The sequence below is a fragment of the Buteo buteo genome, chromosome 21 (assembly GCF_964188355.1).
Source record: "Buteo buteo chromosome 21, bButBut1.hap1.1, whole genome shotgun sequence".
NCBI lineage: Eukaryota > Metazoa > Chordata > Aves > Accipitriformes > Accipitridae > Buteo > Buteo buteo.
In genome coordinates this window covers 10711982-10736335 of record NC_134191.1, presented here as the reverse complement: position 1 = coordinate 10736335, position 24354 = coordinate 10711982, and the positions used below count along the sequence as shown (strand labels likewise).

The 24354-nt window shown below is 48.8% G+C and overlaps 2 protein-coding genes and 1 long non-coding RNA gene across 7 annotated transcripts in view; 1 reads left to right on the top strand and 2 right to left on the bottom strand.

Moving 5' to 3' along the window:
* Window positions 1-3905, bottom strand: part of ACOX2 (acyl-CoA oxidase 2) — an 18949-nt gene extending 15044 nt beyond the window's left edge. The window contains exons 1-3 of one of the 5 annotated variants that reach the window (XM_075052820.1): window positions 3750-3905; window positions 2624-2885; window positions 1236-1398 (exon numbers count right to left, since the gene is read on the bottom strand). In XM_075052820.1, coding sequence (XP_074908921.1) covers window positions 1236-1398; window positions 2624-2885; window positions 3750-3905 — 581 coding nt within the window. Of the gene's footprint in view, window positions 1-1235; window positions 1399-2623; window positions 2886-3705 lie in introns of all 5 variants that reach the window. The other 4 variants (XM_075052822.1, XM_075052821.1, XM_075052823.1 and 1 more) reach the window with 4 other exon arrangements.
* On the top strand, window positions 3589-17513 carry LOC142042668 (uncharacterized). The gene is made up of 3 exons (XR_012653822.1): window positions 3589-3651; window positions 4315-4505; window positions 17234-17513. It is a non-coding gene; the product is annotated as an uncharacterized LOC142042668 (long non-coding RNA).
* On the bottom strand, window positions 9425-24354 carry FAM107A (family with sequence similarity 107 member A). The gene is made up of 4 exons (XM_075052826.1): window positions 23871-24354; window positions 15399-15573; window positions 11437-11593; window positions 9425-10250 (listed from the first exon to the last, which is right to left on the bottom strand). Exons 1-4 carry the CDS (start codon window positions 23986-23988, stop codon window positions 10143-10145), a joined length of 558 nt encoding a protein of 185 aa, XP_074908927.1. The 5' UTR covers window positions 23989-24354; the 3' UTR covers window positions 9425-10142.

The window sequence follows — 24354 nt, the reverse complement described above, 5'->3', positions numbered from 1 at the left end:
AAATTGCTTTGATTAACAGAAAAAGACTTAATGAACCCTTGGCAGCCCATCCAGAAATAACATTACTTTAACTGCAATTTTAAAAAGCTGGCTTTTAAGTGTGTGCAAGTGATTCACTGTGTCTGGCAGCAGGAGGCACCAGGACTTTGTCAGTAAGAGCTTGGTGCTCACCTGGTGTTCATCAGACAAGAGCTGTCCTGTGAGACAGGCTGTGCTCTTAATCCAGCAAAATGTGGTAGCACAGGGCTGGCCCTGCTGAAGCCCTTGGTGTCAGGGGGCCTGAGAAAAGCAAGCCCAGGTGGGAGAGACGGTTGTGTTTTGTCAGGTTTTTAAAATCTTCCAGGATTTTTTTTTTCTTCTGAGGGAGCATTGGAGAGCTGCTTTTTACTGGGAATATAATGATCATGTCCAAGAACTCTTGATGGAAGATTTCCCCCTTTATCAGTCCCACTCACTCTAGGCAGCGAAGAGCTTAGCATAAAAAATTATAATCTTTCATGTGATGAAATATTGGAAAGTGACTTTGAACATCAGTGGTGTTTTGTAAGGTGCAGGTGTTGCACTTTTGAGTAACACTTTTGAACTTGCACCTTCTTACTGTGTGTGTAACCCCACCGAATCACCAGTGTGCACCAGGCAACAGCAAGCCAGTAATTTGTTTAGCAAAGGGGGAAAGGAGGGGCAAGCAATTAAAACGTGGAGCTCAACCCTGTGCAAAGTGTTAAGAAAATTTTTTAAGGGAAGGATTATGTGAAGTATTTTATTCCATTTACCTACGAACTAAGGTTGTTTGGTGGTTTGGTTTTTTTTAATACAGTATAGGTTTTCTAGATAGAGAAAATGTCATCTTTAATTTATTTGGAAGTCAGTAACGTAACTAAACCAGCACCACTTCAAATTCTGCTTATACATTTAAAAATGCCTGAGGAGTGGTATGCAAGTTGTAGTACAGGTAAGGAGCTTGCCAAAGTGGATATATCACACTGAGGATGTGAACTGCTGTGATCTATCACGCTGTACCCGTGTGCTGCTCTTTGAGAAGTGCCCTGCTGTGTATCATCATTTCCCCTTTTCCTGTGCATGCTGCTAAAGTAAAAACCTGTGGCATGTTTGTATCAAAACCTTATCTGTTAACTGTTGGCCTCTCCCAGCCTCTGCTAAAGCTGATTCTTGTTGGCATACAAAACTTTCAACAAAAAATTAGCTGTACATTTTAAAAAATAAATAAGAATCACCTGTAAATGTACTTAAATTCGGGTCCATTTTCAGTCCATCCCATCTCATCCATCTTTTTCTGGAGGTGAACAGCTTTTCTGACTGCTGCTTCGTACCTCTCATTCTGGCTCTCGAAATACTGATTTTCTCTGCTAAATACAGGGTCGCGTTCGATAGCTTCGACTGCAAAGCAACATAGAAGAGTTGGTTCTTCTAGGGCTGGGGAGGTGCAGGCAGTGCCTCGAGCCCTGTTTGGGAGGAGCGGGCAGGGCTGGGATTGTGGATACTGATGCTGTGATTTTTAGGGTGACCACAGGCAGGTTTTATTTTGCCAGTGCTGGCTCTGATGGCTGTCACGCCTAACTCTGAAAAGCAGTGGGTTTGGGCAAGGAGGAGGGGAGGGGAACCCGGTTGGCCTGAGAGAGGGGTCTGTTGAGTGGAAATAGTGACCCTGCAGGGTAAGGCACCGTCCCTGGTCAGGGCATCGGAGGTGACTTTGTGCCTCAGGAGGAAAATGCCATGGATCCCTCTGTCTCTAATTGCCGTTCCCATGATGTGATGGGAGCAAGACCTGCGGTTAGCTGGGTTTTGCCCGGAGGGTGGCTAACGGCCGGAGCTGCCGTGTGTCCCACTTGGCACCGGTGCTTTGGCTGGGGACTTTACCAGCCCTTTGCAGGGTTGTGAAGGAACTCTTGGGCTCGCTCTTTCTGTGTCAGCCCGAATGTTCCCCCTGCTCCCTTTTTGCCTTGAAACGTTGAGACCATTCACGTTTAAGGTTATACTGAACTCCAGTTGCACTGTGAAGCATGTGATCCCAGTGGCTTGTGCCGTTTTCATTTGGTAAGGGTATAATATGGATGTAGTTACAGAGACAAAAGAGACTTTGGGGTTTTTTTTCCCCTGTTCCTTCTCAGCACGCAGTCATTTTTCAGCACACCCATCACGAGTGAGAGCAGCTCAGCCTGGCTGAGCCAACCCACACAAGGAATTCCCCACCTGGAAGAGCCTGATGTGCCCAGGAGGGTTCCTGGCTGCGGTTCACGCATGGCATGCATCGCTGTGCAGCAGCACTAGTCCCTGCACGCATCCCCCTCGCACAGAGATGCTCGCCTGTGTGACCCTCGGTCCTTGTATTGCAGTTTAACCAGTCTTGCCAGAGATACTGGGGCTGGGAGCAGGGAAGGGGAAAAGCTTCAGACAGAGGGAGTGGCTGTGGAGGAGTCATGGTGAATTTACACTAACAGAGGGCTCCATCTCCACGCTCCCACTTTTTTAAGAGATGGGTTATAAGCAAATACCCGGGAGCACAAAACCCATGCACCGTGCTGCAAAGGAGGAGCAGAAGCAGCGGGGACGTAGGCACGCTCCCTACCAGCCCGCGGCCAGGGGCTTCGCAAGGCTCACTCACCCACCGCCCTCCGTAACCGAGTGTGCTCCGCGCCGCCGTCCAGCCAGGCCGTCAGCTTTTCCACGCTGAACGAGGCCGTTTGCCTCTCGCTGGCGAGGTCGGGATTCACGCTGCCAAGGAGCGAGCCCTGCGAGTACTTGCCGGTCTCCATCAGAGCCATCCTGGAGGCTGAGCTGCTCTGGGAAGGGATGGGGCTTATGAGGCGCTGGCACCCCTTCAGTGGGTGGTTGCTGAAGGTGTTGGGTGCAGCAAGAAGTGGTTTCTGTAAATTGGCCAACATGTTGCACAGAGGTTGCATGAATATTTAGGCATTGGCTCGTCCTCGTTGCGATAATACGGACAATGAAAATTTAGGGCGCTTTCAAGAGCTCAAAATGCAGGGTTTATGATTTTTTTTTTAAACGTAAAATCTTTTTTCTTTCACCCGTTCGCCCCCAGTATTTTATGAGAAGTTACCGCTGGAATATCCCACAACTATGTGTTAATGTTTAAGGGAGTTTCTGGCCCTGGCCCGTCCCTGCCCCCACGGTGGGTGCTGCCACTGCTGCCTGGCCCTCGGGTGCTGGCCAAGAGGCTCCCAGACCTGCACTTGTGGGTGCTGGCAGCTCTGCCCATGCTGCTTCCATCCTGCTTCCCATGGGGCTCAGCTTTACATTAACCTTGTAATTTCCCATGTTAGCAGGATTTGTCACAGGATACTTGTAAAAAAAGTTGTGGCGTGTGGAAAATAAAACAGAATTTTTCCCTTGAAGAGGCTGCCTGCCTTCCTGAACTATTTTTAATACTATAAGAAATATAAACTCCGGAAGCTTTTGCAAATATGTTCTTAATTCCTGCTTTTCTGATGTTCAGACTTTTAATTCAAGGTGTCTTATTGTCCTGGGCGTGAGAAAAGCCTCGAAGCAGCATGCTGAGTACACAAGGTTGAGTAACCCAGACCTGCCCTTGAGCCATCCCAGGAAGCGCTGGACTTGGCGCTGGAGCACGGAGACGGCTCAGCTGCCAGCTCCCTCTTCCGTGAAGGCCGCGTAAGAAAAATCTGTGTGTCTGTCTGCTACGCACGAACGCGAAATCCCACGTACCTTGTCTCGCGCGTCCTTCGGGGAGCCGTCTGGCTGCTGCCTACCTGCCTGGGCTGTGGCTCCCGGCGTCCCCGCTGCAGGGACTTTGTCCCCCCGGCCAACGGAGCTCGACCCGGCCCGTGGGTGTTTCTGCGTGTGCGCGGTAGCATGCCGGAGCTGACCTCTGCAGGCAGCGGCCTGTGTGCCTGCTTGCTAGGCATAAAATCAAAAGGGCTGGAGCCTCTGCATTTAAAAAAATTGCTGTTTTTCTGATCTCGCTTCAGGCTACTTGTGCGTTGGAGGCTGCACTTCTAGCTCTGTCACCAAAGTGACGCTCTGCCCTTCTCCCAGTATTTTAAATTTTTATTTTATTTTATTTTATTTTTTTTTATAGTCTGCTCAGGATGGAGGAGAGCACCCCTCGGGCTCTCACTGCTCCTTGCCTGTGGATTTTACTTGCTCAAGGTCTTCCCAGCTCAGTTATGGCACTGCCCTCAGCCCTTCCCACAGTTTGGGGTGCACGCCAGGAGACTGGGGATGTCCCTCGCAGGCTGGGTCATGCCGGGGGGCACAGAGGGAGGTTGCCACGGGGTGCCTGCTGCCTTCATCTCTGGCAATCTTGAACCGCAGGTCCCCGCTGCAGTCTGTCCCGGACTCTAGTGGGCAGGAACTGGCAACTCACACCCCCCCGGCTACATCAGTGTGAACCCGATGGGAGAGGAGTCCCTCCTGCCCACAGTTCATCGATGAGTCTGTGCTGCTGCTTCAGACCTGCTTGTCTCTCACTGGAAACTGCTTTGTCAGGGAAGGAGGTGAAACAGGTGGGATTCACTGTACCATAGAGCTGCTTTAATATAAGAATTTAAAAAAAGGCTGGGAAATCAGATGCAGTTTTGCATAACTATAATTTTAAGCTTGAGCTTGAGTGAACCAAGCAGCCCGGCAGCTGTGAGGAGCAACAATAAATCAGAACAGCTGACTGTAAAGAAATGAGTGTGCTCACGGGCTGTGGACGGTATGTTAGGGATGAGTCTGGTAGATTAAAGATGCTGTGTGGCTCTGTCACCCTGCCAGAGCAATAAGGTGTCCTATGGATGTACTGCTTGGTATTCCAGCCTGTACTGCACAGCATCACATCCTACGGTGTCTCGAGGTTGCCAGTGCTTGGGAGGCAATAGCACCTTTCTGAAGTTATCCATGGGCTTTCTCTATTTGCTCTGCTATTTTTTTGGATTCAGAAGCACTCAGTCTTGTGCTTTTCAAATGCTGTTTGCAGTTCAGCTAGCAGATCTGGGTCTCCCAAAGGAAGGGCGAGGGGTGACAGATTGGAAGAAGCCTGTCCCTGAACCTGTTTGCAACCTGACGTTCATGCAGGCTTATATTTGCGCAGTCTCGGGTGCTGCCTGGGTCGGTCATTGCCAGTCTGTGTTAGTGAAGCCTGAGCTGTTCTGCCACTGGAGCTGCGCACTCGGCAGCATTCTCATACGCCTCAGCTCCACGTGCCTGCGGGGTGCCCAGCGAGCTCATGGGCTGTGGTGGGAACCAAGAAAATCCACAAGAGCACCTGGTCGTGGTGTGTTGGAACACACCACAATTATTATGTTGCTGATAATTTTGCATTTTTCCCCATTTCCATAAGCCTGGATATCCCCTGTATCATGGTGACTCACAGGTTTCATATGATGCTTTTATCAACACAAACCCAGTCAGTCTGTGGCAATTTTAGATATTTTGGGGAAATTATCTAAATATAGAGAAATACCTAGGATAGGCAGAGGAGAGTTTCTGAGAAGGGGGGTTCAGCCAGTGCCAGCCTGAGGATACCACTAGCTTGAGAAAGAAAACCAGAATTTGCCATTTCTGAGACAGTAACGAGAAGTAAATGTGGCAGTAACATATAAGGATTCCCTGTCAGGAAATTCCACTGCAGCAAACTATCCAGGAGCACTTCAGGAGTGAGTGCGTAGGAGAAGAGATCTCAGCATGACACGGATAGATTGCAAAGCTGGTATTGAAAACCCCGGCAGTAAGAAAAAATCCAGGCAATGGAGTAGTTTGTGCCTAGCTAAAACACAGCATACCTTTAAAGAAAATAAATGATTGTTTCTTACTTTCTTCCATAGAAGAGGAACTGTCATGATATGAATGACTGCCTTTGGCATCCAGGCGTGAACGGAGGTGTGTGATTAGTGTAAGCAGTGTTGGGGCATAGCCCATTGAAACCTCGCTGGTTGGGGCTGTGAAAGGTTGATAAAGCATTTTGTAAAGTCCTGCCTGAGTCCCCTGATCTCGTGTCTCATCAAAGGCCACCGTCTCCAGCAAAGACGTTTCCTTTTGTATGGTTTGCACCAGGAAATGAAGTATGCAACCCACCATGGTAGGATAACAAGTAAGCTATTGTAAGACGCAACAAGGTGGGAAGATGTTTTGGAAACCTGACCCAAAGAACAGGGTTAGTCAATGAGCCCTCATCCCTAATGATGACCTGACTGCCGACTCCAGTGCCACCACGTGTGGAAGGTCGGGAACACTGTGTACTGCCCAGTGCGGCAACCCCAGTGGATATCTGGTGTCAGAGGAACACATCCAAGCACCATCTCTGCCTTGTTCTGAGTGTGAAGTTGGCGTCTCTGCCGCTAAGGGTATCGTTAACGAGACAGAGAAGTCCTTTTTGTTTGTTTTGCTGCATTCAATTTTACTTCTGGCTCTCGGGGAGCATGGTATGTGTGACCTGCACGTGTGAAGCATCCTCTCTTTTTCTTATCTATTTAATCTGTGGCCTTTGGTTGCTGCTAAAACACTTTAAAAATGTTTAAAAATAATGAAGTGAGCTCACTAGTGCGAGGATTACCTTTCAGTTCAAACCTGAGTTTTTAAATTAAATCCAAGGGCAATCTGTTTCCTTGGCTTTGTGGGTCTTACCCTATGAGGGAGATGGGCATCCGTGGCCAGTTAGAAATCAAACATTTGGGAAGTTTCAGTGCACAAAGCCTGATTCCATAATTTTTGTGCCCTTAAACTTTCAGCGAATTGAGATGAAGTCTGGGGATAAGCAATGGATGCAGCACGGGGTGCAGATGATGAGTAGGTTGACATGGTGCTAAAAGAATTTGCTGTCAGACTTCACTGATTTTTATGTTCATTCAGTTTATTTGGCTGTTGTCTGCTTGCATCCTCAGAGCTTTTTCAGTTCCTCATGGAAAAGAGCAAAACATACAATCATTGTTCAGTTTATTTCTTCAGAAGTGTCCACATTAAACAGCGTGAGTTAATTAAGTAGAGTTGCATGACATATATTTTTATATAAACGTATAAACATCAACACAGAATATAGACTATATACCACATAGGCAACATACACAGTGCAAAAAAATTGTCTTCCATCAATACTCTGATAATCTGTATCTTCTGGATACACCACATTTATTCAGGAATGTGTTTTAGGGGCACAGGGAGGAATTAATTTAAAAGAAAAAGAGACACAAAGTTACCCCAAAATCTTCCTGGTGATGCCTACACTGATGTTTTTTTCAGGTGCAACCTCCACGCTGCAGCGCCATGAAGCACAAAAGCATCGGTGAAGGTTGGACAGGCTCTGGGTCTGAGCCCAGCCAGGGAGACGGTTATCAGTTCACAGGGGTGAGAAGAGCTGTGTTGGAAAATGCTGTGATTTTTTAAGCCAGCGCTTGAACAGTAAAAGCATCATTTCCCACGTGCTGTCACGGAGGGCTGGAGCCTGCAGCTCTTGCCGGGGACGAAGTGCCCTGTGTCCCGCTGCGTGCCATGGGGCTGCGACAGCCCGTCCCGGCCCCGCGGGAGCTGCCGGTGCCGGCTGCTTGTGGCCAGTTTGGTGGGTCCGTGCGTGGACGTGCGGCTGGGTCCCGGCTTACAGCCCACGGTGTCCCAGTGGGCAGCCGGGTCAGGGCTTTCTGCTGTCTCTCCACCACTGGAAGGATTTCTCATGGCTCTATTAGCTCAGCCAGAGTTAGGACAGAATGATCTGGCCCTCCCTCTCCCTTCTGGACACCTGCTGAAAATGCCCCAGACACCCCTTAGCAATCATGGACTGCGTTGGTGTGCAGCCCCCTTCTCTGCTTGGTGGACACCAAAGGGAGACACCTTGTTCCCCCCCCCCCGATAATATTTGCATACTCAAGAAGACTACAGCAAAATATTTTCAACCTTTTCTGAGCACTCAGCTTACCCAGACCTTACCGGATGGCTTCCAAGGACTTGCATAAATGCCCCCGTCCCAGCCTGGGTGAGCTGATAACACTGATTTCACTGGTGCATATGGAGCGACAGATTGCCTCTCCTGGAGTGCACTTCCATCTGTGGCAAAATTACAAATTAATTTGCTGAATTTTTTTGAGCTCTTTGATCAAGGTTACTTAATCTGTGCCATAACCCCTCACAAAACCCCAGCACAGTAATTCTGGCTTGTTATTTAAACTGATGTTATCTATGGAGTATCATACAGCATTCTTTACAGCTGTGTACAAGCATCCTTAGCAACAACTTTCTTTTCTTGGAGAAATTTGGCGGCTTTTCTCCCTGAAAAAATGTTTGATGCTGCTTCTTCCTCGTGGTTTTCATCATAACCTATATGAAAAGCTTCACAGTTGGAAAGGACATAATAGATCCTTTCAGATCTTGTTTGACCCATAATGACCATATGCACTGGATTTTTGAAATAAAAACTTGTTTAGAATAAGCATGATGAGCAAGGGGCTTAAAAATTACCGCAGAGACAGTACCATGAGATGGGGCTCTCAAGGACTGAAACTGAGTTAAGGGCTTTTATAGTCTGATCTGTTGCAGAAGCCCTGTCCCTGTGTCACTGCTCTTGACATGTGATGTGGCTCAGATGTTTTACTTAAGCTGCCAGGTCGAGCAACGGCGCTCTGAAATGAAACAGCCCATGGACCAGGGAGACTAGGGAATGGATTAGTGACTTTTTAATAAATATGTGATAAAAGCCCAGTTTCCCTTAATTTACACATGCATCCACTGAAGATGTGGATAGTAGATATTATTTAACCAGGTATTACTTTCCCAGCTGACTAGGTCTATTGAGGCTTGCCATTCAAAAGCCAGTGTCCAAAGGCAGTCGGTGAGTTATGCTGTTTAGGCTCTGTATCGGGGCTGATGTGAGAAGCAAGAAGCTGAGATCTTCCTGAAGGTGCAGTTTTAGCTCTAGGTGTCGACACCTCAGGGCATGGGTGCCCCATAAACGTGGTAGGCTCTGTCCACACGTGGTGCAAACGCACCAGCTATCTCAGCTTTGCTAAACCAGCAGCAAGAAGAGTTTTAGCTTTGCAAGGTGACAACTGAAATGAGGCAGCTCTGACCTCTGGAAAAGGGGATGAGAAGCACTGACAAATAGTTTTCCATCAGTACCTTCGTGCCCCATAGGCCCTGGTGCCTACAGATGCCACCTGCGCGCAGGGTGGTTAACGGGACAGCGGCCTGACACCAGTATGACACTACCACATCACCACCTCTCAAACACAGGACCTTTTTTTGTGGGTCCCTATGGTAGCACATGTCCAGCTGCTGGGTGAAGGGCTGAAGCTCAGTAGTCCAGGGGCAAGAAGCAGTTTGTCTGTCTGCTACATCCACAGGGATCTGCTGGCTGGTTACTGCACGCTTCCATGAACACCCACGCTGAAAACACCCAGCGTTTGCTTTCAGCACAGAGCATTTGGCTCCCACTTGGGGCATTGGTGGTACAGCCCAATATATTTTCTGCCTGAGCATGGAACTGCCTAAATAGCTATTTTCAAACAGGTTTGAAATGCAGTTTAAAGGCGCTCGTGAAGAACAGTTGCGCCTGCCTGTGCTGCACTGGTATGGGCACACAGAGGTTGATTTTTCCAATAGTACGGGTGTGCTGCTGGGACACACAGCCTCAGCCAGGCTTGACTCGCACACGGGTGCCATACCAGTGACCCTTGGGAAAGCCGCTATGGTCACCTGGGCTGTTCTCAGTAATACGCAGGTTGTCCCTTTTAGTTACCACGCCAGGTTTCCAGGAGGTTCTCCAGAGCTGCAGCCGCCCTCCTGCCACCCTGTGCCTGGTGAGCCTGCCTCCAGGAAGAAGCAGGGGTCCCCCAATCCATTCCTCCACAGACTTCCCTGCCTTAAACAGTCGCTGTGTCTCAAGAGTTAACCAAGAGTTAGCTGGAGGTTAGCGTGCACCCACAGTCTGGGGGGGAAAATAACATCATTTCTCTCTGCATCTCCTTGTGTGAGTAATTCTTCAGTCAATACTGCACCTTTTCCACAGTGACAACTTCCTGGGCTAGGAAAACCTTTTTTGTGCCTTCTACTGGAGCAAGTGTTAATAACCATAAGTAGCCCCAATGATGCGGCTGTGAATGTCCACCATGTACAGAGATGTCAGCGTGTAAGTGTTAGCTGGCCTTGGTAGGATCCCTGTTGAGTTTTGGCAGAAGCTACGCTGCTTTCTCATCCCCGGTCACCGTCGATGTTCTTCTCAGGTTTTCCTTGACTTTAATGAATTCTGGTGCATGGTCTTCCTGCTTCTCCTGCTCTTTCTCCAGCTGTAAGAAAGAAGAGTCACCATTGTCTGTGCATACTAAAGGACAGAAGTGCATTAGCTACGTTAAAACGGTGGGCATCTTTATTGCTGGATGTCCAGTTATTATTGCCCAAAGTTGAATGAGTGGCTAGTGCACCTCTCGGTGCTCTCATTTTCCAAACCGTTATGCCAGAGCCATGTTCACCCTTAGTCTCTTTTTCTGGCCCACTGAAACATTAATTATTTTTTCCCTCCAGGGAGGAACATTTCCAGCAGAAAAGCAGGGGAGTGTTTCACTTCAGACCTGGCATGGAGGAAGGAGGAGGAGGTTTGAATCCTTCCCAGCAAAGGAGGCCTGTGAGCCTGGGAAAAGCTCTCAGTGTTAGGTTATCGTCTAAGGGGGGGTAAGTTGTTGCACTGCCTCACTTTTATATGCAAAGTCTTTAAGAATCTGTCCCTAAACCACCTTGTTTCATATTCCTGGTTCTTCTCTGAGAGTGCTGGGCTTTGATTTTCAAGTGATCTCAGCTTGGCTGATGTTATCACAAGGGAGCTGTCGTGTCATTAATTAAATAAACTAGTTTCATCTATTTGCAGTGCAAATACTGGCAGGGAGGACAGGGAATGACTTTATTTTCAGTGGCAATAAGCCTGCTTGCTGCTTGCACTGGTTTGGGTAAGAGGGCAGGCGCAGAGCACCTGTGGCATGGCTGTGCTGTTGACAAGCCCCATGCTGAATCTTGCTCCTCCCAGGCATATTTTTGGCCAGGTTACATGCCAGGAACTGCTCCCAAAAGCAGCTTGGGTGTGATTGCAGCAGGGTTTGCACCTTCCAGCACTTCTGCAGCCTCTCGCTGCACCCCAGGATCCTGAGCACCCCTGTGGCGGGCGCTGCAACAGCCCCTATGGTATTTGGGGTGCTTTGAACAGGAAAGCACACCCCAAAGGCACCATGTAGAACCTGGAGGAGACCCAGGGCCAGTGGTGCATGGTGGGGTCCTGGGTGAGGTGGTACAAATGAGGTGGATCCCACTGTCAGGATGAGGGTGCTGCAGCTGCATGGGACACCAGTGAAGGATGTACTGTGGCTCCCATTTTATGGTGGGGTAACAAAACTATACCTTGGGTTGAGCCTCAGCCCACCCATCTCCCCTGTGATCTGTGCCTTGCGCAGGGTGGTTAGGATAACCACCAGGGATCACTTCTACCTGATCCAGTCTCTGATGCCTCTTCAATAGCTCTTTTTCAAAAGGAGACTGCAATTTCTTTGCCTCTTCCTCTTCCTTCTTCTGTCTGATGAGCTGGTTTCGCCGTCGGTGCTCGAGCACCCGCTGCAGCTCTGGCTTGCTTTCCATGCCCAAACCTCTGTGGATAAAAAGCAGACAAATCAGGGCCAGAGTGCCTACACCCTGGGGTGTAACCGCTGCCAGCCCGGCAACCCCCAAACTCTTCTCAGTCCTAAATGGAAACATGGGAGACCTGGTTCGTTAACCAGTCCTAGTCCACAAATCCATCCACAAGGCTTTGAGGGTGTTAGTGGGAACACCTTCCTGCTGGGACACTGCCTTGGGCTGCCTGCCTTGGGTGGGCACAGCGTTTGCTGTCCATGTGTGGGGCTTGTGATGCTGGAAGTTTTGCTAATCCCATTCGATTGAGGTGTTACAGTTCTCTGGGTCGGCGTGGAAATGGGACCTTCCGCTGGCTCCTGCTGTTACTAGTTTTAATTATGCCAGTGACAGATTCAGCTGCGTCGAGGGCGTTTTAAATAATGACGATTTTTTTTCCACCAGCAGGGGTAGTCATTGATCTGCAATAATTGTCCTGGCAGTTCCTTTCCTCCCCGTTGCATCCCAGCTTTGCTTCAGAGCTGAGGGCTAGGGATCTCCCTGTTGACATGGAGAGTTTGGGTCAAGAGGCCAAAACGAAATGTCCTTTTCTTCTGGAAGCCAGAGCGTTTGCTGATGGCACAGGCACCTGGCTCCCCTTCAGCCACCCGAAGCATCTCAAAACGAAGCGGGGCTGCTCCAAGCCCTGGTCTGTGAGGGGTGGGATCACGGGAAAGGAGACACGGCAAGGACATGCAGGCAAGGCATAAATACATGGTAAAGAGATGAAAGAAGTTCTCCAAACAAATTTCAGAAACCTAACACTTTGAATATTGCCATGCCTGAATTCAGACGCTAAGATTTACCTGCTGCAGCTGACTCCGGCCACCTTCCCACCAACTTCTGCCCCCTGGAAGGATGGGAGTAGTTATGGATGTGTGGGGCTATGGGTGAATGTGGAACAAGTCCAAATGTGCTCCTCTGTGGTTGTGGGACTGTTTCTGCCCTTCCAAGATAGTGATTTGACCAACTCATCTTCTCTGTGCCGAAAGGAATCTGCCTTCATAAAATCCATCAGCTTCCTGGCTTAAATCACTAAAAGCGGTGACTCTCTGCCCTGCTGAGCCCTAGCCAGAGCGAGGCAAAACCTGAAGCTGCTGGGAAGTTGAACATCTGCTGAATTCAGGGGAGACTTTATTGCAACTGCACAAAGTTCCATGTCCCTGAAGAACAGATTATTAAGAAGTGGTCAAGGCCACATCCATGCAGGCTATCTTCTGCAATAGCAGCTGGAATGTAAGTAATCTTGTTAAGAAAATACAGGACTAGAGGTGGTTGACTGAAGTTATATTTTTGAGGGGAAGGAGTTGAAGACCTTGTAGCTGTCACACACAGGGAAGGAGTGGGGCCTGACACTTTCATGGGCTGGCTTTAACACTCATTTAAATCAATGGGCTGAGAGTATTTACAAGTCCCATTGTAAAACGTGGAGTGTTTGTGGTGTTCCTGTGGGCGAAGGTCTGTTTTGAGGTGCGGTGGGGACCTCCCCGTATCTGTGCTAAGGGCTTGCCCAGGGCACAGCAGGTCGGGGTGTGCTATTAAGGCAAAGCTCCTCCTCACCACTGGGAGGTTTCTGTTGACCAAAGGCTGTTTTGGTTTCTGCTAAGGTCGTTTGAAAGCAGAGACATCAAACTCTGTGGACTATGGAGCTTTCTTGACAAGGTGGCAGGTGCTGAGGTGGTATCTCACAAAGTGAGAAACTGAACTGGCAGGCAGGAGAGGGAAACGCTCTCCAGATGCAGCAAACCTCCGCACTGTCACAACATGGCTGGGGACCAGCGTCTGCATCCTTCCAGTGCCACGTTTAACGATGCTTCCTATTGTAATTTCTTTTTTTGCTTTATGATAGGACAAAGTTCATGGCAACATCAGTGAAGGTAGCTGTAGGGTTGGCTCCAGAGCGTTCATGATGGTTTTTCAAGGCAGGAAGAACTTGGATGCTGCAGAAATGCTTTTCCCAAGGCTTGGGAGAAGGCAAACCTGCCTTGGCTTGCTGGAGACGCAGCTTGCAATGTTGCCTGTGGTTTTGTTACTACTCTGATTTAATCAGCCTGTGTTGTTAGTACCCAGAGGTGTTGACTAAGATAAGGGTTTTGTTGCACAAGCTGCTGATTAGAGTTTCTTCTCCCTGCTGCTTAAGGGGAGAACCCAACAGCAAAGCAGAAACAGGAGCAAGTCCTAGATCCTTCTCACTCCCCTTCTTCCCTCTCACCCTCTATAGTAACCTGTAGCAGGAGGCAAAACTGGTAGATTCGAGAGTGACCAGAACCCGGCAATGATGGATTATTGTTTGCAGCAGGGTGTGTTTCACATATTTGCTGAAAATATTTGGGAAGCCAGAGCCAAAGCAGGTTTAAACTGATGCCTGAGACATATAAGACTATAAGGAGAAGCGTCAGGAGATGCAGGATGGCTGCAGTGGAGCTGCCTCCTGCCAGTATCTGATGGCACATGTGGATGTAACACGGTGACAGGCACAGAACTAGAATACAAAGTGATGACGTACTTTTTGTTTGCCAGTTTGAAGTTTAGCTCAGTCTGATACTGCGGGGTCTGTACCCCATCTGCCACTGTTCGTCTCTACTACCTCCATTGCAGGGATTTCTTGATTCTTTGTTCCATCATGGTTAGACTGGAATAATGTTCTGTGAGATCAAAGCCAATGCTGGTGGGTGAGCCTTTAAACTGAGCAGTAACATTAGGCAGGACATGGTCACTCTCAAACCAGAGAGTTTTAAAAATATCTGGCTGTTATAGTTACCTCTGCCCTGATGCCAGATAACAGCCCGGGTATGGTCCCTGTAGTTCTTCTGATTCTGGGAAAATCAAATCAAACCCAAGCCCAGCCAGTGCCAGTATTGATTAATGGACCCTGCTGGCAGGCTTGACTGTTTGCCAAATATGTGTCTGATTCTCATGATGACTGTAGTCCTTTTGAACAGAGGCTGTGCTCCTTTTAATTAGATGGCCAAAGTGCTATCATGTCAGAATATTTCAGGGTGTTCAGAAAATGTCAATATAAAGCCAGCAGATTTCTTGCTGTGCTAAAAAGCCTCTGAACTGAATAGGCTTTTATTGCACTGATGTTCAGACAGTTGCTGCAAAGGAATGATGTGGTTGTAGGTTCTCAGTCACTGGTGTCATTTTCCTGATGTTGTATCTGTACCCCCAAAGAGTTAAGTTGGGGTGATGGGGTAGGAAGTCAGAAATGTGAATTCTAGCTTATCTTTACCCATTTGATTTTTAGGGAGACAAGGATTAGCCATGTCCTTGTACAGACTATCTCACCCTGGTGCTCTCCCAGCTTTCAATGGCTCCCCCCAGCCTACACCTCTTACTGCCTCTGGGTTGACCTTAAAGCACACAGGGATGCTGTACATGGCTGGGGACTTGGCAAGTCAGTGTTGGAGACAGAAGAACCAGGACCAGGGAGAAAACATGCGTGGGACACTGAGAAAGGGGCTGTAGGGATGCCTCGCATCTTCTGGCGCTTGTGGCTCGAGGTGGGTGGAAATAGCAAGCAGCTCTGAAAAGTGCTAGCCAATGCTTCAGGATGGCAGAGGAGGGGGCTTTTCCTTCTGCTTTCGTTTTAAAAGAAACTGTCACATGAGAGAAAAAAGGAAAGAGCTACAGTGAGTTTTATGCTGTGTTCATTCGCAAGTGAAGGGATTTATCGTGCCCTTCCAACTCGCAGGCTGTTGCTGGTACTTGTGCCTCGGCTGCTGAGCTCCAATGGCTCAGCACCTCTCGGACCACTCCAGTGGCAGGCTGCGACCTCCTCTTACCTTTTGTGGTTCATCAGCAGCTCTCTGTGCAGCTCTTGATGGCTCTTCGAGGCTTTTACAGGATTTAAGAGCTTTTTGGGTTTGATGAGGTCTGGGTTTCCATCTATGTAGTCTGGGTGAGTCAGGATATTCCCACTGTCTGGTCGCTCCCGCTGTATGTCAGTGTACATCGATGCTGGAAGAAAAGAGAGGTGTTCGCATGAGAAGACTGACCCTGCTGTGGTGTGGGAACTCGCTGGAGCTCTCCTCCCTGGGCAAGGCAGAGAAGAGATGGTGCCTGCCCTGGCTGCTCGACACCCGTGTCGGTGTCTGCATACACGTGCCTGCATGTGCTGGTGCGAGTTTTTTAGAGGTTTTTAAAAATATTCCCTTTGCGTTGTTGATGAGACACATATTAATTAGATCATTTAAATTACTTGCCAGCCGCTCGCTTCAGTGGCTGCAGCATTTAGTGCCAAGGATTAATTAAGGCAAGATAGGTCTAACTAAAACTGGAAACAGCCATGGGTGTAGACTGTGATGAGCTGCTGCTTTGGTCGTCCTGGCTGAGGCCGTCGGTCCCTTAGCGCAAGGGGATGATGCTGTGGGATTTGAGGGGCTTCCAAAACACGGGCCTGAAGAAGTGCTGCTGTATCTGAAATCTCTTGTCAAGGAAAGATTTTGCTGATATCCTGCTGGCTTAATAATCAGGATCGAGCCCAATGCCAAGAAAAGCATAATTTGCCCATGCAGTATGTGATCGTGCTGTAATAATTTGTATGTATGTTCTGGATGTAAGAACAAGAGCCCACTGTTTTGGAAGCGATGGCAGCTTGGATTTCAGGCAAACCACAGGGCATGTTCACTGTTGGTATTTTCCAATTGCTCTACACTTCTCCTCTACAAAAAACCCTATACAAAGTGAGTGCAAAGCACAAGTTTTAAGACAAACTGCATGAGGTGGGCTGTGTCTTTAAATGTGGAGCACAGTGGGGCTGCCTACAATTATTCAGTGTACGGTCTAATCAGGGGCTCAGAAAGAGCAATTTATTCCTGACTATTCACTTGAACAATTTGGAAGTTTACCAGTAAGAACAGAAAGTTCCAGGAAAAGGGTGTAGGCAGCTCTATGTCTGTAAGTGTCTCTATTACAGTATTTTGGGGGGCCTAGTGTGAAGTTATATGGGTCGGTGGAGCAGCAAGTAAAACAGTTGTTCAGTAATGTTGCCTCTCTCTCTTATTGCAATCTCATGTGTAAAAGCAATAAAACCCTTTCAAAAGAGAAATCAATAAAAAAAGGCTAGAGAAAGCACGCTAGGTCATTCTTTCATAGTCAGTAAGTACTTATCAAATGTGAAGTGGATTGCAATCAAACAGAATTGTGTAAGGAATAATACTGCTGAAGAAATGATTCAATATCAAACAACTTCTCATTGAATGTTAATGTGGCCAGTGCCCTACTGCTTTGGGAACAAAGAAAAACAAATCAGAGCCCATTACATGAGTGTAATTGGGGTGAATAGTTCAGTACATATTTAAAGGGCACTTGGAAGCTGGAACCAGTGATTTCTTGTATCAAATTATTTTCCTCTAGGATCATACATCACTGCTGGCAGAAAGGAAGGTGGCATGGTTTGATGTTTGACAGCAAGTGCCAAGCTGAGTCAAACCCCTGCGGGGCTGGACTCTACAGGCTGAAACTGGGGGCTCAGTGTTGCCTTCCAGAGAGATGCGGGGACTGAAGAACAGCCAAGGGTTAAGGCAAACATGTCAGGTTTTCACTGGGGTAAAATTGCTTTGGTTTTTTTTTTTTTTCTTCTTCTACTTCTTCCCTTTTTTGGTCTTTTTTTTCACAGAAGAAGAGGCAAAGACAAGGAAGGAAGGTACAAAAGCAAAGGTTTGTTTTGGCATGGATGAAATGGATGAGCTCCCATTTCAAACGGCAAAGCAATGTCTTCATCCTTCAAACGAAAAAGTTTCTCCATGAGTAACTTAAATAAAATGTCAGGTGTTTTTAATGGAAACAGCGTTTTTGGACAGCTATACTAATGGACTAGCCTCAGTGTCACTGTGTCATCCTCTCACCCTTTTCCCACAGTTCCTGTGCCATCATTTAGACCAGACCTGCCACCAGTGACAGAGATGACTGCACTTGCTTGTGTGCTGGGTACCAAATCCTGCCGCATGGCAGGAAAAGGGCTGGGGCATATTGATCTTGGATTTGTCCATCTTAAATCCAGCTGTTGTGCTCTACTAGGGGATAATGCAGCGAGCAGCAAGCACGGAAGGATTATGCAGCCAACCAAGTCTGAATGACCAACCTGGATTCTGTAAATGGCTGTAACTCTAGTGACTTTGGTGTTCTTTTTCTACACTAAGTAGCTCTCAGGCCCTGCCACTAAGCTGTACCAGCTCTTGGGGCACTGATGCAGCACTGTTACTTATAAAGTACTGCTTTCCCCCTGCCTCCGTGATATATGGGTTTCCTTTTGCAACTCAGGAGTGGAAGTCCCTTCCTCCCTACCACCAAGACACAGATCCCAGGAGATTTGCTTGGGGCAGGCTGTCCCCACATCCACAGAGGGCTAACGCCCAGCAGCACACAACACTATTGGATGGTGTCATCCAGCCCTTCAGTTTGGTTTTGTGGTGTTTCCACCTGCCAGACACCCAGGATGATCAGGGAAGGTCCCTCCACCTCCCGCCTTGGGGGATCCTCTGCTTGTGCAGCATTTTGGGGGAGCACCGTGGCGAGCCTGGAGGTTTTGAATCGGCTAATGTGGTTATTTTCAGACTGCAGCCATCTAATGTTGCATGGCTGAGGCTTGTGGCTGCTTTGCAATTTATCAACCTATTTAGTGAAGGCAAAAGGGGAACTTTTCCCCAAAACTAGTAGAAATGAAGAAAATACTGGGAGGGAAGGAAGGAGTGGGAGGAATTGAAACCTACTGGAAGCATTACTGCCCAGAGGACTGTTAAATCGGCCTGCAAAAGTCCACCCAATGAGTGCAATTTGCCTGAACAATACTTCGAGGGCCAGGATACAGCAGGTATCTCTGAGCTGTGCTAGATGTGCCTAGGGTTGGGCAGACACCAGCCTCAAGGATTTGGCTTCCAGCGGGTGTCCGTACTGCTGCCCTGGGGACAAAGTCAAAGCCCTGACCTTGTCCCTGACCAGGACTAGAAGGAGCCTTGAACCTCACTACAAGAATAGCACTTTAAACCTTCAGAGGACCTTAATCTGGAACAATTCAAGGAATGTCTTCATTTGCATTGAGCAGAACAAGAAAAATGAGAATATAAAAATATTGGTGTGCCTGAAACACAGCTTGGGGTTATGCTGGGAGTAAGGACGGGGCATCCTTTCTCTTGCAGGTTGGCAGATAGGGACCCAGTGCAAAATGTTTCTCGTGGAGTAGATCTATCATCTTCAAGACTTGATGTAATTCATGTCTGTGTAAGGGGAGACAGACTGATATCAGGCTGCTTTTTGTCATTATTTATAATGTTGGAGGTATAAATCAAGCCAGGTCTCTGCAGTGGATTTACAGCAGGATGTCTGTTTTTGCATGATTCAGCTGTAGATCAATGAACAAGGCTCTGCTCTGGCACCTCCTTGGCCACCATCATAAATTAGCACAAGATGTTAGACATTTTTATATTGTTCTTGGCAAGACATAAGCAAAAAAAATATACGTGCATTTTAATACCCTCTGCTGTACTCAGAAAGACAGCGTGACCTTTTAAATAGATCTGCTTTGGAGTGTTGCTTATAAAAAGTAGCTGTGTTTGCTTTGACATACTCAGTCTTTTGCTTGTTTTTAAATATTTTTCCTTTCCTCATTTCTAGAAGCCTGAGGCTTTCTAGGAAAGGTACGTTTCCAAGTGACTTTTCTGTAAGTGAAAAGCCAGGCTGCCTGGATGAGGAGGCCAAGGCCACTGGCAGGTACTTGGACTTCACACGTGGCATTATCTCCTCTCCCAACCGTAGCTGTGAAACGAGCTCACAGTCTTGTTTAGTTTTCTAGGAGACCCCACAGGGAATATTCAGCATCTTTGAGATTGCCCAGAGACCAACCACCCTCCTGCCCCAGGGTGTGGGACTAGCTGGAGGAGAAAAATGACATTTTAGTATCTTGGTCTGTTCTGACCTCAAGCAAAGCCCGAATTCCTGCTCAGACTGCCTGGAAATGCTTATAAGTCCCCCAGTTCCTGGGAGACTTGTGATAAAATCATCGGTCTGCAATCCTGGAGCAAATTGTTTCCACTTCTGATTAGGGTCAGCCCCAATCTTTTGGGGAACAGGATATCAGGCAGTTTTGGTGTAACATTAAATGCCTTTGAAAACCTGAATGTTGCAGATAATAAATTAAATATACCCTACTAGGAACGTAAAACATGGTGTGCTCCCTGAGGTGCTGAGCGGCTTTTGTGCAGCCCAGGGCAAGGAGAAAGGTTTTAGCCTGCTCCTGGAGAGGAGGAGGAGGAGGAGGAGGAGGAGTGGTTCATGCCCAGGGACAGGCATCAGACACGGGTGCTCGGCCGTGGCGGGAGCTAAGCTATGCTTCCCTTTGCTGCTGCTGCTTTTTGTTTTCCCCTCACTCATAGGAGATGCCCTTCATAAAGCATTTATTTAGGATTAAGTGAGTTGTCTCTCTGTGGTGGGTTGCCCTGCGAGCCCCTCTCTGTCGGGACTGTGTGCCGTGTGCTGCTCCCTGCACTGCTGCTGGCAGCCTGCATCACTGTCCTGTCGGGATGGAAATAATCCCCCAGGAATGTTAAGGGGATTAACGGCCCTGGAAAGGGCAGGTAACCCGAGGGGTGCAGCTCTGCTTACAGCTGCCTGCATGGCTCCAGCCGTTCTTCACAAGGGGAAAACCAAAAGAGATTGAAAAGAAAATTAATCCATAGCTGTTGGATTTAGAAAGCTGTAGGGTGGAGGTCTGGGCTTCTAGCCAGCACCTCTCGACTTGCGACTGTATAGGAGAATGGAGGGTGCAGCAGCACACCAGCTGCTTTTTGCAGGTTTTCATGTGAAATGCCTTCTCCCCCTTGACTTGTTTTGCCAAGCTCTTCTCGACGTCCTGCCCTCTGCAACCCACTCGTCCTTCCCTTGCACATCCCTCGGCCCTTTTCCACCCCATCTGCAAACCCAGTTTCTCTTCCTTCAGTGCCGTAGGCAGCCCCGCTCTGCAGCGTGCCCTGCCCCATGCGATGCTGCCCACTTGGTTCTCAGCATCCTTAACTCACAAAGCTGGCAATGCCCTCTTCTGCAGCACAGGTCAGTGTTTAGCTTCAGCTGAAATCTATAAAGCAAACGTAGCTTGCAGTCTTCTATTTCTGCTCTCTATGTCATTTGAGAACTGATTTTCCAACTGGAGCATCTCGGGAGAGGTTTGTCAATAGGGGCAGATGACGACCAAACTGCTCTTGTTAAAAATATTGTATGGACATCTTTTTCTGGGCAGAGAATGGGCCTCTGTGAAATGCCATCCATGTAAATACAGGGAGAAGGCATTATTCTGGGAATGGCATCCAAGCTCAGAGGATATTGCTATTTGTAATTCTGTGAAACCCTGTACTTGGTAGAAGGGATGAGACTGAGCAAAACCCCAGGACACCCAGGGTCAGAGCCCTGGATCTGGGTTTGTAAAACCACTGACCTAAGGGACTGTTTCCTGGACAGAAATGATCGCTTAAAACTGTGGCTACAGAGAAGAACCTCTGGTTTTCTGAATGCCTGGGATTTACTCATGAATGTGTCTTTTTTAAAGAACTGACAGATTAACGAAGGGCTGCTGAAAGAAGCTGGTCATACACATCCTGCAAGTAAGGCGACTGCAAAACCAACACACTCAGTACTGGTCAGCAGAGCTAGTTTAAAACTATTTACACAAGCAACCTGAGCCTGGGAAATAACATGAGTTTCTGACACATTTAACGCCAATCATGGGGGAACCTTCCCTTTCCTGGGCTATGGCCCCCGATGGCATCTGCTCCCTGGCGAGCCCTCCTTTCCCCAGGATGAGGGTACCATCCCTCACACCTCTGCTCCTCGGGAAGGCTGAGAGGAGCAAGCCTGTCCTCCCACCCTGCAAGGCTCTGCATGTGCAGGTGGAGGTACATGGAATCTTTAAACTAGCCTCAGTTCCTTTTAAGCACTGGTACACGCACGCTTCTACTTGTTAACCAGAAGTTAACAGTTTTTTGTTTTAGAGCATGAACTTTCAGTCAATGCGTTTCCACTGTCTGAAGTGGAGTTGGAGTTTGGCCCTACAGCTTTTCCCATGAGAGTGTAATGGCAGAAGAGGTCATGCTGGATGTGAAGTCCTACAAAGAATTAAGCTGAAAGTTTGTCTTTTGTTTTGGATTCTTGAATTTATGGCATTTGCTAATTTGCATGATTTTCCTAATGTTAATTAATTGTATTTTAGAAACACAGAATAGCTGGGGTTGGCATCATGGGGCAGGGAAACAATTGTGTGCTGGTCTCCACGAGCCCCAAAGCTTTGTGCAGTGAGAGCAGCTTTTGGGTGCGCAACTGCGTTGTGGAGAGTCTGCTGCCAGGAGGACAAGTGGTTTGACCTCAAAGCCGGGCACTTGTTTTTCGAAGCCACTTTCTGCATGGTTGGTAGGTTCAGGGCAGAGCGAGGCACCCAGGTGCCAGCTTTAGTGGGTCAGGTGCTGAGCCCGGAACAAAATACCTGTCATTCCTTCACATTAGCTTAATGGCTGCTGTGGCTTACTGCCCTGGTGATGTTAATAATGATGATGATAATAATCAGGCAAGCCCAAAGATTGGCAGATATTCATTGTTACCCTTCCTGGGTGAGATGGTACCAGCTCCCATCCTCACTGTGATTTTTCCTCTCCTCTGGTTCCTGCCTTGCCAGCAGCTGGGGAACATCTCATACTGATGGACCTGGCACGCTCCCCCATGCCTGTCACTGGGTGACCGTATCACTGATAAACGATACGCGTGCTCCAGAAAGGAGGCAAAGAGCCTTTGTCTGCTTTTAATCTATAGTTTTAAATAATTAAGCAAGGCTAATTCTGGTATTTATAATGCAATACGGTGAATGTAACTCGATGTGGCCGCCGTGGGAAGCAGTTCCCAGCTATCGGGTGGCTGCCTCGGGACAGCAGGCGTGCGTGCCCCGGGTCCCCTCACCTTCCCTCAGCCCTGACGTTCAGGAATAAACCCCGTGATGTTGGGGGGTCGGAAAGGGAAAGAAAACCCTAACGGAAATGTGAAATAGGGCAGGGGGACGCAGCCCTGCAGCTCCTGGCACCGCTGCCACATGTCACCACTCTTCCTGCCTCTGCCTCTCTGCTGAGCGTATGTGGGGATGGGGCTGCCCACTGGTACAGCCCTTGCTGCCCACCAGTACAGCCTGAGCTCCCCACCAGTACAGCCAGTGTTCTCCCACCAGCACAGTCAGTCTCCTCAGTCCAGCCAGTGCCCCCAGTTCTGCCCACCCTTGCCAAGCACCGTGCCAGCACTGCAGGGCTGGGGTCCCCCATTTACACCAGCATTGCACCCACATAAGAGCACAGAGCAGGCGCTGGCTCAGCCCGTGCTGCTCACGCACCACCAGTTGCAATCACCCCAAATGTAAGGGCCCCTGGATGTCACCGTGGTCACCCGCTGAGCTTTGCACTCATGCACTTGTATTTGGAAGAGAGAAATGCCAGCAGGTTTGGGGCTAGCTGAGCTGTCTGTCGTGTAGAAGTTACCGGTACCCTGTTTTGTGCTGGCTACTGCTGGAAATGCTTGTACAGTCAGGCAGCAGCAAGCTCCCCCCTGACTGCAGGCAGACAGGCTTGGGTGTGCTGGTTAATCATCTCATTTAATTACCCTGGACTGTGATAAGAAAAGATAACAAGGCTGGGATCCCACTCTGTTAGCAATCACCAAGGGATGTCAGCCCTGTACCTTTTGCAAGCAGCATGCGGAGCGGCTTGTTTAGTTTTGTTAAGCCGTGACAGATGCTTAGCAGTCTTCCTTGATAATCACAAACTTACTTTTAATATCTCATCAAATATTTGCTCTGTGCATTTGCCTGCCTTTGATAGAGATGCACATCAATCATTAATGAGTGTTTTAAGGTAGCTCAAAGGTATTTTGTTGAATACAGAGAAAATCCTCCCACGTTGATTTGCAGGGATTGTATTAGCAAGTGCCCCCTGTCCAGCCCAATGCCTCGCCAAGAAGGTTTGAATCACAGCATGGGTTTGCTAAAGGAATTTCTTGCGGGATACGGGTCCGTTTTGAAAGGCAGAAGCAGAAGGGCAGCTTCTCACCCAGCTACTGAACTATTAAAGTAACATGACATCTCAAATAAAATTTAAAACAGGGTCCAAAGTCACCTGTGCGTAAACATGTATGCAGTGCAGACTCATCCCACGGGGGCTCAGCGGCCCGTCCCCGCAGAGGGGAGATGGCAGAGAAGCAGGGACCCCCTGGGGCGGCTCGGGGGGCCCTGGGCTTACCTGATTTCCGCAGCGTGGCCCTGGGGAGCCCGGGGGGCAGGTGCTGCCCCGCGCCCCACGACACGGGGCCGCAGGGGCTGAGGCTGCCGCTTCTGCCCGGCTGCGCTCGCGCCTGCATGACTTTTGGCCGGGTCCGACGAAGCTGTCTGGCTCCTGCCAGGTCTCTCCGGTGGGAGCGTCACGTGGAGGCGGCTGCTCGCACCGTCGCTCCCTCCCCGCCGCTCTCACCGCCCCACGGGGACCCCACGGAGGGCTGGAGCTCAGCCGGCAGCGGCCGGCGGCCTTGCCCGCTCCTCAGTGCTGGTCCCAAAGGTCTCTCTGCCACCCTGAAAACTTGCTCCCTTTGCTCTTCGCTGCTGGATGATGTTTTCCCAGGGTGGATGAATGAGCTGATCGTTTTTTCCCCCCAAAGCAAACAGCTCTGAGTGTGCCCGGGCGCCCGAGCAGCCCGCTCAGCACGGCCGGCGTTGCCGGCAGAGAGGTC

What these genes read in the sequence shown, in the direction of transcription:
- FAM107A (XM_075052826.1), bottom strand. Translation starts at nt 23,988, where the DNA reads ATGCAGGCGCGAGCGCAGCCGGGCAGAAGCGGCAGCCTCAGCCCCTGC. An exon ending in GGCCACGCTGCGGAAATCAG is followed by an intron (nt 15,574 to 23,870) that starts GTAAGCCCAGGG and finishes CTTTTCTTCCAG; the next exon opens with CATCGATGTACACTGACATA. An exon ending in GGCATCAGAGACTGGATCAG is followed by an intron (nt 10,251 to 11,436) that starts GTAGAAGTGATC and finishes TCTTTCTTACAG; the next exon opens with CTGGAGAAAGAGCAGGAGAA.